Consider the following 16355-nt stretch of genomic DNA (forward strand, 5'->3'; position numbering starts at 1 on the left):
TCTTTTGATTTATTATTATTATTATTATTATTATTATTATTATTATTATTATTATTATTATTATTATTATTATTATTATTCCATAGGGTCTCTCATTGAAGACAATGGGGTTGTCAATTTCCAAAATACCCTTTATCATTATTATTCATCACCTGTCTTTTTTCCCCTTACAAGATGAAAATGGACGGTTAATGGAATCTCATAGTGTACATCAACCATCCTTCTTTAGCACCCTCTCTTTTTTTTTCACTGAAAATATAGATTTTTACTAAACTAAACTAAAAAAATTAGTAAAATCTTGTGTTGGGTGACTGTTAAAGGGTCAATTTTGTGTCTATAAATGCCTATCTGCTAAAGCAGAAAACTTGCTCCTTTTTTTTTCTTCTTCAAACTTAAACTGTTGTTGCTTTGCAAAAAACTAATTAATTCATCAAAAGAAGAGTTGGAATTCAAAGTTCAATTCCTTCTCAGGTTTGATTCCTTACGTTGTTCAACATGATTCATCAAAGCTTGTTTGTACAAATTTAATGGAAAATTTTGGGGTTTGGTTGTAATTTTTTTTTCCTTTCAGGTTGTTCAGCCATGGAGTTCCCGATTCTAGAACCCGAAAGCTCTTCCCAGAAGAAGATGGGAAGGGGCAAAATCGAGATTAAGCGGATCGAGAACACCACTAATCGACAAGTAACCTTCTGTAAACGCCGCAATGGACTGCTCAAAAAGGCCTACGAATTGTCTGTGCTTTGTGATGCTGAGGTGGCTCTCATCGTCTTCTCCAGCCGTGGCCGTCTCTATGAATATGCTAACAACAGGTTTCCCTTCAACCCCCTTTCTTTCTTTCTTTCTTCTTTGTTTGTTGATCTTTTTGTTTCAATCTAGTCCATTAAAGGTACCATTTTTATGACCGTTTTGTTCTGAAAACTGAGGAATTTCTTCTCTAAACCTTTTGATTAATATGAAATAGCAAATAAACTAGGGTTGTAATGATATGTAAAAGAGGGTTCTCTTTCCTTGATTCTTACTCTTCTCTCTCTCTCTCTCTCTCTCATCACCTTGCAGAAAAAGTCTGATGAAAACATCACCTTTGTCAAGCTTCATTAGCCCACTCCTCCATCTCTCTTGGATTCTGGGATTATAAAACTACTTTAAAAACTAAGTTTTTTTTTTATTTTACACTTCAATTACATGATGGAGTTTAAGGTAAACAGTCTAATGGATGTGTGAAAAATGAAAAAAAAAATCAAGTCATTCAAGATAAGATTTAAATTAGGGTTTTCCCTCAAATAGTATAAATCTAAAGTTGGCCTCTTTGTTTAAGGTAAAGGAAGGGGTCAAATCAAATTCGAAGAGTTTAGAGTTTTTAAAAACTTAGATGGGTATCTAAATCAAATTCCTTTGGAAAATTTGAAAGGAACCCATGTTTTGGTTTGGGTGCTCAAGGCTAGGGTTGGCTTAAGGTTTAGTTGTGTTTCTAATAAGAATCTTTGGTCATGTCAGACAAGCTTCCCCCTCCCCCCCTCTTTCCTTCATTAAGTTTTGAATCTCAATCTTTGAAAATAAATATTCTTAAATCAATTTTCCAGTTTCTTGAACTCATATTTCTTTGCTTTCATTTCATCTCAGTTTTTTTTTTTTTTTTTGGTATTGATTTATGTAGGTTATCATATTGACAATTAATGATAAAATAAGAAAAACTTGTTCTTTTTTTTTTATAATATATGTAGTGTAAGAAAGGAGAAAATTCTAACAGCTAGACCTGGCATTAGAACAATGAAAAGATGGAAGTGATGGAGAGAAACAATGGGTACGGACCAATAGGATTCTCTCTGCATTCTGCAACTGCTTAAATTTTCACTCTCTAAATATTGCATAGTTTTCATACTTTTAGAAACCAGCAGTTCTACGCCTTCATATTAGATTAAAATAAGTCTTATTAATTTTGTTATTGTTTAAATAATAAAATCGATAAAAATTATTGATAATATTAATTTTTTACTTAAAATCTTATTTTTAATATTTTTGGTTATTTTTTAGCGTTTAGTAATATTTTCGATCATTATTTAACGCCTAATAATGTTTTCGATTATTTTTTAAAAATTTCGATTAAAACCCTAATAATAATAAAATCGGTCATTTTTAAGGCCTAATAATATTTTCGGTCATTTTTTACCGGTTTTGTTATTATTTTAGTGTCTTATTTTAACCTTATATTAAGGCTATTTCACGTGAGCATTTCCCTTTAGAAACAAGCCATATTTTATGTTTAATTCAGTACCAAAGTTACATAAAAATATTAAACGGTTAAAAATTTTATAAAATTTTAAAAGATATTAACTTGTAAAATTCTAGAAGAGACTCAAATATTTAAATATATAATAATTTAAAATTCTTAAAAGTTTATTGGCTGTCCATCAACTAGGTTAAATCTATGGGCATGTCAAGGATTTCTGGTCTTTACATGTCGTGGAATGTAATAAGCTCAGATTTTTCATACTAAAACATAACATCAAAAGTAAAAGTAAAAGGGATCTAAGCCAATCATATCGGAGGGATCTTGTGCCAGAGTGACAGAGACAACCAATCAAGCTCGACAAAATTAAGGAAACAGCTGCCTGTCTTGTTTCTCTACTGTAAACAAGCTGTTGGTGCTTTACTTTGCTTTGTTCTGCACAGTATGCTTTGCCATTTGGCTACTATTTTATCAGCTTTTTTTTTAAATATTAAATAAATCATCTTTACCCATATCCCCATATAGTTTTAAAGTTTATTAATGCATTTTAAAATGTTAACATTATTAACATAGATGTTGGTCACTTTCATACTCATTACATGACCTTTCACCCAATTATGTTATTAGTTTTAAATTTAATATTATATAAAAATTAGCACGAGCCAAACAATCTTCGTGATAGAATGAATGATTGTTATTTCTAGAGATCTAAAATTTGAACATTAGCGATGGGAAGCTATTTGAGCTCTCATTGTCAAATAGTTAGGATTCTTCGGAACAGGTAATACCAATTGTAATCACCCTAGATTAATCAAAAGAAAATATTATACAAAAAGTATAAATTTCATAATATTTAGTATATAATACATGCTTTACAATTTTAAGTTAACAAATTGATTAAAAAAAGTAGTGGTGGAGAGGGTTAAGTGAAACACTATGGAAGCATTAGATAATCAAGTGTTAATGTATTTTTATAATTAGATTTGTTTTTTTATTCGTTTTATGGTCTATATTACAAGTTTGTGAATGTTTAAGTGTGTTTGTACCTACAAACTATAAGATGTTACAATAATAATGATCATAATTGAACAAACAAGAAGAATTTTGGCTTACTTGAACTATTTATATTTATATTATTTTAGAATAAAACCCTAATCCCATATAAAAAAAACTTTGAGGAAGAACTATGCTATTATACAGTGATTTAAACTCGTTCATGCTATACTTATAGAGATAGACCGAAGGGAGTAGTAGGCGGGATCCCTTAAAATCTCGAATTATTGTGTATTGTAGATATTTTCTTTTTATTTTATATCGATAAGTTTATGCCTTCTTAAAATTTTAGAAATTGACCTCTTTCAACATGAAATCTCACATTCATTTCAGTCTCACAGAATGATTATTATGAGATAAGATCATGAGATTTTTTAAAATCAAAGCAGATAATGTTTAATAAGTTAAATACATAATCTCCATAAAATTATATCTCAATAGTCTTTTTGGTGGGAGTCAACTGTAAAATATTCTTCTGTGTACATAGGTTCTAGACTCATCGAGAGCATTCTCCTTCCTTTTTTTGGAGTATCATTCTCCTCTTATTTAAATAGAGTAAGATTAAATTTAAAATTTATCAACAAATTAAATTATTATAATAAGTTATCTAAAATAAGATATAAATGAAGATTTATAATTTGATCATGAACTTATAAAAACAAATTAGTTTATGATTTTTTATTCATAAAAGTTTAGGTCAAGGGAGGCTACTCCAGTCAGGGTCAAGACATACCTAAGACTTAATTGAGATTTACATAAGAATTTACAGATTGTTCACCAAGAGTGACAATAGTAGGATTCGAAAATAGCCTTACAAATTAAAATTCTTTAATCCCAACTACTTGTACCAACACTCGTCCAAATAAGTTTGCGATCACATCAACATAATCTACCACACAAAACATATAAAAAAATTGAACACTACACGTAGATGAATACATCAAATGTACATATAACAAATTATTAAATTTAAATATATATTAATAAATTTTAATATTGCAAAATATAATATAACATTATAAATATAATAAATAATAATAACACAACATAATTACACAAATAGATTAAAAATAATCTCAATGCCCATTATATATATATATTGTATACCTTTTTTAATATTATATGATGATTACCATGTATTTAATAGTACACATTGTAAGATAATTGTTCAAATTTATAATATCAAATGAAAGGAACATTTTTTAACCATCGAATTTCTTTAACCATTGAGATTCAATAGGTTAATCTATATATTATAGACTTAAAATTGCCATTGATCATACTTTAGATTTGAGCCATAGCGAAAAATGTCCCCTTAATTTTAGAATTACATTTCCTATTTGTCTCTCAATCTTTTTAAACAAAGCATGATAATAAACTAGAGGACATATTTTAAGGTAAGTATAGATGTATATACAGAAAATAGTTAAATTAACCCTTTATTTGCATTGGATTGAGATCAGAGAGGAAAAAGAAAGGAAATGTAAATAAAATCTAGACATTATTTACCTTTTTTCATAATAAGATAGTTTTTTTAATTAATATTTCTTACTTTTAGATAATTTACCACAGTTTAAGGGGAAAATTAGGAAAAGAAAGTAGAAAGATTTTTTAGACGGTTAAAATTAGTTTTATTTATCTTTGATCACGTGATAAAAAAGTAACATGTAACCGTGCATTTTGAAATTGCGTTATGCTGCTACTCTTATTCCATGTTTACATAAATTGAGAATGTGAAGTTGTAAAGATTGCATTGTGTTTATTAATGTTTGCAGTGTGAGAGCAACGATTGAAAGATACAAGAAAGCATGTTCAGATTCCACAAACCCAGGTTCCGTTGCTGAAGCCAACATTCAGGCAAGTCCCATATCCATCTTATATACCAATTACTAGTATATTAATCATCTTCACCTACACAAAATAAAATCCAAATGAACTCTCAGTTCTACCAGCAAGAAGCCACCAAACTCCGACGACAAATTCGTGATGTTCAGAACATGAACAGGTAACCCTCTTCTTCTTCTTCTTCGATAGATGTACATATACATATACATATACATATAAATGATGGATGTGTTTTTCAAGGCATATCCTTGGAGAGGCTCTTAGCTCTTTGACCTTTAAGGAACTCAAGAACCTGGAAGGCAGACTGGAGAAAGGCATTTGTAGAATCAGATCCAAAAAGGTTCTTTTTTACTTCACCTTTTCCTCATTAATAATATCTTTGTTTATTTTATCCAACACTCACTACATTCTTCAACTCTACCAGAATGAATTACTGTTTGCAGAAATTGGGTTCATGCAAAAGAGGGTAACTTTTCGTCCCGTCTTTTATATCTTTATATATTCAAACCCCCAGAATTTCCAACTTCACAGATATGTTTTGTAGGAAGTTGAACTGCAGAATGATAACATGTACCTGAGAGCAAAGGTAAGCGTCCCTGTCTGTGTAGTTTCAATTATAGACGGAGGTGTTAGATGCTCATCATCATCATCATAGATGTTTGATATCATACCTATGTATGGATGCAGATAGCTGAAAATGAAAGGGAACAGGAACAATCAAGCCAGCTGATGCAAGACTCCTACAATCGCAACTTTCTGCCATTAAACCTGGTGGAACCCAGTAATGATTACTCCAACCAAGACCAAACTGCTCTTCAACTTGTATAACCTACCTTCTCCCCTTCCATCCACAAATTCAAGGTTACAAAACATGCATGTATCTCAATTCTAATTATTACATGCAATTTCATATATATAAATTAAGTTGGAAAAGGCTATTTCAATTGCCATCTAACCATTAAAATATTGCTGACATTGTGATGCATATTTGTTTCTCTGATTTTGGTGCAGCTGACATGCAAGCAGCAGCAGTCTGTAATGGTTCAACAACTTTATCTCTGGTGAAGCATATATATATATCTATAAACCATGCAAGTATATACAGTTTATAAAGAGTTGAAACTAGGTGTTGGCGATGAATGTGAGGAGCATAGGATTCAATACTGGACTCCTTTTAACTGTTTATTTTTGTGTTATATGCTTGTAAGTTAATTAAAACTCTTGGTACATATAGAACACGCTTGATTTTTCATCCCTTGTTTGGAAATATTTCTTCAACTCAGTAGCTACATCCACTTCTGCTGCGATGTTATCATGTTCTAAACCTTAGTTAAATCTTATTTATATTTTATAATTTTATTATAATGATACAAAATTGAATGTTTTGTTTACTTAAAAGGTGAATTATTTCCGATTGGAGTTTACTTTTGTTATATCTCAGTAACCCTAAACGCTGCCTACACCACACATTTCAACATGAATTGCTTTCTTGCTTCTCGTAAACGTCCTCTATATCAATGTAGAACTTGATTGTATTTACGTTACTTGAAAGACATTAATATTTTCTAGCTTGAATTTTTATTCAATTAAGGATAGTATTATTTTTGTATTTCGAAGAGATTGGGTTTGGATGTATTTATATATTTAATAATTTTAAATTTAATGGGTTATAAAATATAAAGATTTTTTTTTAAATGCATAGTAATTTAGATATGATGAAAAAACAATAAACCTTCGATAAAAAACAACTTGATTTACAACTTTAGAGCTGCCATTCTACATGAACTGGATGCACCGGATAGATAGAGGGTTTTGGGATTGAAAATTTTATATTATTTATTGATAATTTAATTTTATATTTCTAATTTTTTTTAATTTGTATTCTTAGATTTTTAATATAGTTTTTTTACAAATTTGCAACTCTAATATAAAATTTTGGATACATCTCTAAAATCAAACATAATATAAAAATTTTGTACAAATTTGATATTTAACCATATGTTTTTAAAAAAATTACAAATTATTTATGATAAGTCAATTTTTAGTTCAATATGGTTCTTGATATATTTATATTGATCTTGAGTTTTGATTTTTAAAATTTTATTTACATAAAATGGTTTTGTTATATATATATTCGATATTATTTAGTAAAGTTTTAAACTTCCCATAAATATTTAAAAATATTTTTAAAATAATAATAATTAATAATTCTTGTATAATATTTAATGTGGAGTGTTAGATCCTTTAAACAATTATAATGGAGGCCTGTCCCTTAGAATGAACCTTGGAGGCTCTTCAACCGGGTAAGAAGGTTTTTATGTTGTTTAGAATCACAAGGGATCATATTTACATGTAACAATACTCTTTGAAATCCCTTTGCAATGTTATTTGTATATCAATTGTAACTAATGTTAATATTGGGTATCTAGCTTGGGGAGTGGATTATCTATATTGAGAGTGGTTGGAATAGGTAGTTGTCATTTGATAATTTTATCTCTTTGCTATAAAATGGATAATTTCTCTACCCATTAGTACACACAAAAATTGATGGTTAAATTATTTTAACTCGAAAATTTCTTGTCGAAGAAGGCAACACAATCAAGTTTCACTTCCTTATTTCAGATTATAAAGTTTAAAGACCATATTAATCTCAGGGATAACATCTCCTTTCGAGATTACGCTAATTCAAAAAAAATTACCTCTAAGATAATAATTTATGCCACGGTGTAATAAATGTCTATATCTTTTTATTATCTTATGATCAGTAGCTAGCCGATGTTAACATTATTGTTATGCAACTATCTTTTAACATTAATGACTTTATCATATTATTTAACTTAATATTAAAATAGGTGTCTAAATTATACTCAAAATTAACTTTTGATATCTAAATAAATTTTCGTTAAAAATAAGTGTCTAATATTTTTTCTGTTACACTTTTAGGTACTTGGACTGTAACCATATTTAAATTTAACCATTATTTGACATGTGTCAGCCATATGAAACATCAAAAGTTTTTATTTTTTTTAAAAAGAATACTTAAAATTATTATTTTTATAAAAAAATCCAATTTTTTTTGAAATTATAAAAAAATCTAAAATTTCAAAAAACTCTAATTTCAATCCTGTCAACGCCATTGGTCACCCTAAATCTATCGATCAAATTTAAATAGTACTTTTGAAGGGGTTTTTGATGTCCAATTGACCTGAATGTTTGTGTGAAGACTACTCTTGGGATGAAGAGTTTACTTGTAAAACATCAATCCAAATTCCTCCATTTGCATTTTTTTATTTTTTAGGTTTTTCCTTTTTCCTTTTTTTTTGTCTTTTGTCTTTTTTTCTTTTTGATGTAAAATAACAAACTAATGAGAATGAATTGAGATAAAAATAAAAAAAATGCAAAAAGAACTTAAAATCGGCCAATCATTGTGAACTAGTTCCATTGGGGTACCTTGACAGTTTATGCATGCAATAACAAGTAAGATTGCTTGCTTTTCTCCAAGAATCGATTCAAACCTGATACTAATCGATAAGAGATGACAGTGGAGCGATGAATGTTACTTGAAGTTGATCAAGCCTAGAGATCTAAACTCAATCAAAGATAGGAACACTTAGTTAAATTAGGGTTTTATGGTGATGGTGGATAATTTAATGATGTTTGATGATGGTAATAGATAGTCGTCCTACAGGCTCTCCTAGCCACAATTGACTAGCCAAACTCGATAATTGCTCTAACCAACCCTCCTAATCGCAATGAAAAGGTAAACCGGAGTGTAAAGATCTCCCTCATGAAAAATTTGAAAAGCTTAATGATGAAGAATGCTTCAAAGGTACAAGACAATCAACACTTGCAAAAATATTCTCATCGTTGTGTTATTAATCTAAAGTAATCTTATTTTAAAGTTGAATGCAACCTCCTTTATATAAGTGAAAAGTTTAAAAGTCTTAGGTAACTAATGAATAAATTAATAAGAAACTAAGGATTTTTTAATTGAATATAATCCTAAAATATAGTAAAGTATCCTATATCACATTATATTACATATAATCAATAAAAATATTTATAATTTGTAATATTTTTAAAATCTCGTTTTAATCTCGTATAAAATTGTTTGCATGCATTGTCTTCATTAAAATAGACTATCTTGAGTTCCCGACATATGATTGATGCGATTCAAATACTGTTGAAAAATTAAGAGACAGACAATGGTATCTCTAGAAGATATGTTGACTAAATAACACCTGGATCTCATTTAAAAAGTTATTGCAAGTTTGCTACTATTTTGACCATCGATGAGTTGTGATTGTCCATGTAGATTTAGGAGAAAGGATTGATGGGTTCCCTTCCTTAAAATCTTCAATCTCCATGTCGCGTGTAAACCCTTGCTAATAAATGCTTGAACTACAGTTTGAAATTTGTCTGTGAATAGTTTAGTCCGAAGACAGTAATCGGACAAGTAAAAATGTTAATCCATCTTATTTTGAAGTGCATGGTGTGATGCATGCATCACTTATTCATATCATCCATCTCTTCAATCAAAATACAACAAGATTGGTTCCATCCACATATCGTTATTTAATCATATAATCATTAACTAATTAAGCATATATGTCGAGGCTTGAAGATATGTACTATATCTTACATCATGAGGTGCCTTCATCTATTTTCTATTATGGATATGACAGTTACCAATTTCCTACTATATGCAGAGGCTGAAGGCTAAACCTTCTTCCCTCTGCTTGCTTCCTTATTGCGTTATTGCCGTTTTTCATGAAATGTGTAAAAGTCGGAGCTTTGTCCGCTAACCCCAATGCAAAACCTTACATTTCCTAATAAAGCTGTTTGATAAATTTACATGTCTGCTCCATAGGCTTCGTAGTTCCGGAGAGCCGATCTCGAGCCATGGCTTGGCAGGGCCAGTGAAATGTAAAACAGCAGCAGCCTCCAATATATGTCCTTGAGCAGATGATGAACGATAGCCTAATCCGGCCACTTGCCATAAAGGATCAATAGGATGCACATGTCCCTCGAAAGCAAGTAAATTTGGCGGAAGCACTCCCGGTTGCCATAGAGTGAACCCTGAATTGAGGCTCTGTATGAAACGGATGATATCGGGTTCGAGCAATTAAATAGACAGGAAAACAACATTAATCTAACCAGCAGAATACAGTTTACTTACAAGCTTCAACCATTTATGATAAGAAGATGTGATGTTGGTCCTCCTCCAAGCTTCAAGGTCAAAGACATTCATACCGGAGAGCCATGCACAACGATCTTGGTCGAGGATTGATGAAATCATCGGGTGCGAAAAATTCAAGTAGTCCTTGTATTTCCTCCCTGGACAGCAGTTGTCCCCACACCATGAATCGACAACAGCACCAATGGCTTTTCCATTGAGATCCAATGTCCACAAAGATGAAATGTCATGCTGTACTACAACATCATCATCCAAAAATACTATCTTGTCGAGTTCCGGAAACAGCTGTTGAGAACAAATCAATGGCAACCGAATTTTAAGGTTTAGAACAAATCACTTGACAGAAAATTCAATGCAGAATTTTAAAGTAATTACTTCAGGGATATAAATCCGAAGATGATCCATAAGGGACAGGCAGCCGGGGTTAAAAGCCTCGAAAACTTTTCGATGCTCTCCCCCATGTTCAAAGTCTTCTTCTTTCAGATTATTGTAGTAATGACTGCAAATCAATTGATGTATTTCCAACATCTGCTTAACCCCAACGTTCACCTTCCGAGACCAATCATATTGATGTAATCCCTTAACTTCAACTACAGCTGACTTTGGCGAATACATCGCAAACCAGGCATGCATTGGGGTGTAAGTTTTCTTGTCTGTGACAATGTGAAACACCAATTTTTCAGGGTTTGAAGCTTTCTCAACCGTAGAGGATATCACAACAGAGGCAGCCAAGACATTGTCAGTCAGAAGCACAATATGGTGAAAGGATGTGTCGGCAAGGCGAGAAACATGTTCGGGTGGAGGTAAACGAGAGCGGGCCATTGCATTTACAGCATACTCTTCTGCCAATTTCAGGCAGAGGCAATGTAGGCTCTTTGGGACACCCCTTGAAGCTAAATACCAGTACATTAACTCACGCTTCTTTGCTGACTGGACCTTCTGCTCCATATTTAAAAGCTGGGAATAAAAAAATGGAAGTACTTCAAATTTTTAAAGGAATGTTGAAATGTTTACATATATTGAAAGTTACATACTGAACAAATAACAAAATACATTATTTATACACAGAATTTCTTAATATCACCCTTCATAAATCATGATAATAAACATGTTGGTAGTATCAAAGGATATTTCAGTTGTCTTAATTCTTACAAATTCTAAATTAATTAAGCCTAGCTTTGATTCACATCAACTAAAAATGAAAAAGAACAAAACAATACAATACAATAAAAATTCTGTAAAAACATTTGTCTGGCACTGTTCAGAAAAGAGTAAGTTATCTCATTATGAATGAAGTAAATTACAAAAACTGATACTAATGACTGAAAGAGCAGAAATGGATATCCACGTACATAAAGACGAGAACAAAATGAGCAAGAGTAAAATACCATGGCCTTAGTCTTGAAAGCAAAAGCCTTTATATCTTGCTGCTTTGACGTCATCTCCTTCACAAGGTCATTGAATGTTTCAAGTGAACCGTCTGTTGTCCCCTCAACAATGTTATCTTTCACTTCCATTAGTGCCCTTGCCAGTTCTTCTCTGAGTTTCTTTATGGTACATGCATGGCAATGACAATCACAAACTACATCAGATATGATCATTTACAAGCTAGGAAGTACAAAATAAGAACACCAACTACAGTACAACATGACACAGCTTAGAAAAATCAAGAAACCGGCATGATAATAGACACCCTTGCATGAATGTCCACGCTTCATAGCCTTTACTTGTATTTATTTATATTTTATCATAATTATCTACGTCAAACATGTATTATGCGCCCTTCGTTCTACAAAGACTACAGGCCTTTCAAATCATTGATTTCACCAAGCCGTGTTGACGTACATGATGACTAAAGATGATAGCATGCTTTTACATAAACAATATGAGCTGCTGCTGCTGCCGGGAATACTTTTGACTTCTTCCAAACCAAGCAAAAGATCTACCATTTGACTAGTTTTCATTGATAACATAATGAAAATGTAATCAAATGCATTTTTTGTTAAAAAATGTATTTAGTACTGTTCTGTATGACTACAAAAGTACTTTTAAACCTAAAAATACTTTTTAAACGTAATGTTAAACAGAAAATTTTCATAAATGTATAACTTTGCAAGTTGAAAACTTTTCCAATCACTTTTGAAATATATTTCCCATCCTAATTTTCTAGTATAAGTACTAAGTACACGCCTTCAATTTTCAAGCCATTCAAGTCTTGATACAAACAATTTAATTTGATTATATATAAACAAACTAAATTCTAGTAGTTAGAATTGACTTTGATTCGGGTTTCTTCCTAACCTTGACGGTGAGGTACACTGGTAAGCTTTTAGATACTACAACCCAACAAAGTTAATAAGGCCTGCAAATAAAAATAAAAATAGTTTTATATTACAAATAAGTATTTAAAGTATATTATTATTTTTAGTCAAATATTTATTTTTTATCAAAATAAGTATTGAACTTTTTTATCTTTTTTTATTTAAATGCAAGGAGTACATCATTCTTTTCCTTTTAGGTTCTTATAAGTTGACATCTAGCATTGATTAAAAAATATTTTAGATACCTAAATAAAAAAGATGATATATTTTAAGTACTTAAATGAAAAAATATATAATTTAAGTATTTATTTATGATATAAGCCATAAAAATATATCAAACCATGGTATTCTCTATTATATATAGTATAAAATTATAAGATTATATGATTCAATGATAGATTTTTTTAACAAACAATTTTAAACTTTTGTTATAAATTTTTATTTATTATTTGTTTAATTCATAAATTAACCTCTAATATATATATATATATATATATTTCCCATTTACACTCTAAACTTCATTTTATCTCTTTTTGGCCCTTAGATTACACTCATATTTTCATTTAGCACCTCAGCACAATTTGTACTAACCGACTCGTGTCATATGGCATCTGAATTTTACTTTTATTTTTGTCACTTAACGCCTAACATGGTTTCATTATTCTAAATGGTTCCAAAAGCAAAATTAAAAAAAAATCATGTATAATTTAAAGTTAAAAAAATATAAAAAGATTATGAATTAAACTTTAATATTTAAATAAATAATTAAAGATTAACTGAAAGAGTTTAAAGCTGTTTACCAAAAAAATCCCTTCGTATATCAAATCTACGATCATATTATATGATCTTAGATTTAAAATCAAAGTGTAGTGTAATTATCCTATATCCTATCCTCGACAATGATACAAATGCTAGAAAACAAAGAGGCCGCTCAATTCCCCCATACTACCCCCTAGCACGAGTCAATCGGATTACGTCCTTTTTCCTTGCTTGTTTCTATTAGGGTAAATTAGACTTTTAGTATTTAAATTATCGATTTTGATTAGTCTAGTACCTAAACTTTTAATTATTTTCAAAATCATACTTATCGTTTAATTTTCATTTTATTTTAGTACCTATAGTTTAAAACTTAACACGTTTAGTACTTAAAATTATTAATTTTGATCCATTTTAATACCTAAACTTTCAATCTTTTTAAAATTGAAGGTTAAAGTTTGAACGATGATACTAAAATGAAACAAAAACTAAACTTTAGGTATGATTTTAAAAAAATTGAAAGTTCCAGTACTAAAATTCATCAAAACTGATATTTTAGGTACTAAACTCATAATTCACCCTTTATATTATTCTTTTATGAGAAAATTTAAAAATAAATAAATCCAAACAAAATAAATAAAAATAGGAAGTTTAGTCTACTAACCTGAGATACGTAACCCCTGCTAAAAAGCCTCCATCCTTTACATTCTGCAAATCCCATTCAAGTCAATAATTGATTTTTTTTAAATAAAATCAATGAAACACAAATAATATTAAACAATTTTAACTTTAAACTAACCTTTATGCAACTAGAAAATAATAGCTTAAAAGGCTAAGAGAGAATTTGTATATCTGTGAGCAGCTCAAAGAATAATTCTCCCAACAATAACAATTATTTGTTTTCATTCTATTTCAGCCAAAACAAAATATACAGTACAATCGACTGGTCGAGAGACGCGAATCGAAGGTACAAACAACACCATTAAAGCATGAATTTCTAAAAAAAAAAATAGTAAGATTCAGTTGAAACGAATTGGATGGAGCAAATATGAAATTACCGACGGGAGAAGAACAAGAAGACGAAGAAGCGGATTCAAGAGCCAAGAAGGCAACTCTAACGAAAAGGAAAGGCAAAACAATCCCCAATACCAAGAGAATCGGCAACAGCGGTCGGCTTGATAGCCGTCCACGCGCGGTCGCAGCACTGGTTGCTGCCACCGTAGCTCCTCCTTTACTCCCACTTCCTTCAATCGAGTTGGATATCGTAACCCTCTTTATCCCTGCTGTTGATATGTACAACTTCATCATTTTCCGTTTCCATTTAATACAAACGAGATCCACTCGATCATTTCTCAACGCTAGCAATGAAACCTTTGAGAAGGAATTGCTATTTTTTTTCAATTAATCATTTAAAAAACAGAAATTAGAAAAAGATAAAATTTGATTAGGAATCAGAAAAAGAATCGAATGGATTATTTTGGTTAAAAGTGCAATTATAAATACTAGTACTAGTAGTACACCGAGCAGCGATAGTGTGAAATGCGAATGTGACTATTCTGTTGGAGTGTCTTTCATAAAGAGGGCTTGATTTTACATACAATTACCGATCTGCCATTCACTTTTTAACTATTCTCACCGACAGAAAGAGAATCAGGTACGTGGTGAAGCCTGCTGTCCCCCTCCTGCAAATGCTCATGAAGAATGTGTTATTATGAGGGCGATCCCACATATCTTTCCGTGCATCCTGCATTTTAGGGTAAATTATACTTATAACCACTTAATTATTATCCACTTTTATCTTCATTATTAATTATTAATTATATTTTTTATACACCTAATTATTTAATTTTTTAATCCACTTATAGTTAACATTTAACAAAAATATTGATATATTGTAAAAATCATTTATATAGTTACACATTTAATTTTCAATATTTACATATCTTATTGATTTAATTAAATTTAACCAATTAGATTATGACATATCATCATATAATTATAAGATGTTTTCTTAATTTTAATTATTTTAATTTATTTTTTACCCATAATAACATGTGCGTTAGCTGAAAAATTAATTGTAAAAGAAACGCGCAAAATGGGGGGTCCTCGATCCCGAGGAGTTAATTCAATACCTAAACGATTAAGCTCTTGATTAATTATTTTTATTAATTTAAGATAAATATAAGGTAATATCTATTTAAATATAATTCTCAATCATTTGACATTGAACACACATACCCCTAATATTTTTAATACTCAAATCCGAAACCTTAAGAAATAACAATAATTTCTTTACCACTAATAAAAAATATATTGTAAATAATGATAAAAAAGTTTATTAATTAAGAGAGCTCAAGAGTCTCTTTTTACAATTGAATTCCCCGTAATGAATGAACTCAGTCTAATTTTTTTATTGAATACAGGTGAATGAGCCGCTTAGTTGCCTGTTTTATTAGCTAATAGCAACTCCTCAGCTTCCTTTGGGTAATTTTGCAGAAAATTGTATTTTCCTGGTGCTTCTACATCTGCTTGGCGACAAAGTTAGCAACGCGGTTGGCCTCCCTTGGTATGTTCTAAAGATCCACTACCCAATTTCTCCTTAACAAATTCTCTATGTGTTGAAGAATTGTTAATTGCATGTGTTCAATCGATCTGCTTTTGATAAGGTTGACAGCTTCCTTATTGTCTGATTCCAAAATCGCATTTTTTTCTCCTTTCATCCAAGCTATTTTTAAGCCTTCATGTATACCCCACAGTTCTGCTTCCAATATAGTACATATTCATATTTTCCTGCCAAATCCCCAAAGCCAGTTTCCATTATAATCTCTAGCGACCACACTGCACATTGCTTCTCCATTATTCCGATTCTTGGTTCCATCTGTGTTGATTTTGCAGTAATTAATATCTGGTTTTTGCCATCTACATCGGGTATTACTTCTGGTTTAGATATTACCAG

At 30.4% G+C, this 16355-nt stretch overlaps 2 protein-coding genes across 5 annotated transcripts; one reads left to right on the forward strand and one right to left on the reverse strand.

Annotated features, from left to right (window-relative positions):
• The first annotated feature begins 438 nt into the window (after positions 1 to 438).
• On the forward strand, positions 439 to 6420 carry LOC120187877 (agamous-like MADS-box protein MADS1). Of its 2 annotated transcripts, XM_039191481.1 has the most exons (9): positions 439 to 471; positions 572 to 809; positions 5056 to 5137; positions 5224 to 5285; positions 5366 to 5465; positions 5550 to 5591; positions 5670 to 5711; positions 5813 to 5986; positions 6137 to 6420. In XM_039191481.1, exons 2-8 carry the CDS (start codon positions 583 to 585, stop codon positions 5951 to 5953), a joined length of 696 nt encoding a protein of 231 aa, XP_039047412.1. In that variant the 5' UTR covers positions 439 to 471; positions 572 to 582; the 3' UTR covers positions 5954 to 5986; positions 6137 to 6420. The 2 variants fall into 2 exon arrangements, with proteins under 2 accessions (XP_039047412.1, XP_039047411.1); XM_039191480.1 differs by having other exon boundaries at positions 5366 to 5591.
• Positions 6421 to 9753: 3333 nt separating this feature from the next.
• LOC120187876 (probable galacturonosyltransferase 15) lies at positions 9754 to 14866 on the reverse strand. Of its 3 annotated transcripts, none has more exons than XM_039191477.1 (6): positions 14458 to 14866; positions 14064 to 14107; positions 11711 to 11869; positions 10698 to 11279; positions 10305 to 10607; positions 9757 to 10217 (listed from the first exon to the last, which is right to left on the reverse strand). In XM_039191477.1, exons 1-6 carry the CDS (start codon positions 14705 to 14707, stop codon positions 9927 to 9929), a joined length of 1629 nt encoding a protein of 542 aa, XP_039047408.1. In that variant the 5' UTR covers positions 14708 to 14866; the 3' UTR covers positions 9757 to 9926. The 3 variants fall into 3 exon arrangements, with proteins under 3 accessions (XP_039047410.1, XP_039047408.1, XP_039047409.1); XM_039191478.1 differs by having other exon boundaries at positions 9969 to 10204; XM_039191479.1 differs by lacking the exons at positions 14064 to 14107; positions 14458 to 14866 and adding an exon at positions 12624 to 12671 and having other exon boundaries at positions 9754 to 10217.
• Positions 14867 to 16355: the final 1489 nt, after the last annotated feature.

Source organism: Hibiscus syriacus, unplaced genomic scaffold, assembly GCF_006381635.1.
Source record: "Hibiscus syriacus cultivar Baekdansim isolate YM2019G1 unplaced genomic scaffold, ASM638163v2 tig00113726_pilon, whole genome shotgun sequence".
In the NCBI taxonomy this organism is placed as follows: domain Eukaryota; kingdom Viridiplantae; phylum Streptophyta; class Magnoliopsida; order Malvales; family Malvaceae; genus Hibiscus; species Hibiscus syriacus.

Excerpts from the sequence above, each read along its gene's own strand:
- LOC120187876 (XM_039191477.1), bottom strand. The coding sequence starts at position 14,707 with ATGATGAAGTTGTACATATCAACAGCAGGGATAAAGAGGGTTACGATA. Across the intron at positions 10,608-10,697 it reads TTCGGATTTATATCCCTGAA|CTGTTTCCGGAACTCGACAA; the intron begins GTAATTACTTTA and ends TGTTCTCAACAG. Across the intron at positions 10,218-10,304 it reads ATCATAAATGGTTGAAGCTT|AGCCTCAATTCAGGGTTCAC; the intron begins GTAAGTAAACTG and ends CGTTTCATACAG.
- LOC120187877 (XM_039191480.1), top strand. The coding sequence starts at position 583 with ATGGAGTTCCCGATTCTAGAACCCGAAAGCTCTTCCCAGAAGAAGATG. Across the intron at positions 810-5,055 it reads TATGAATATGCTAACAACAG|TGTGAGAGCAACGATTGAAA; the intron begins GTTTCCCTTCAA and ends TAATGTTTGCAG. Across the intron at positions 5,138-5,223 it reads TTGCTGAAGCCAACATTCAG|TTCTACCAGCAAGAAGCCAC; the intron begins GCAAGTCCCATA and ends ATGAACTCTCAG.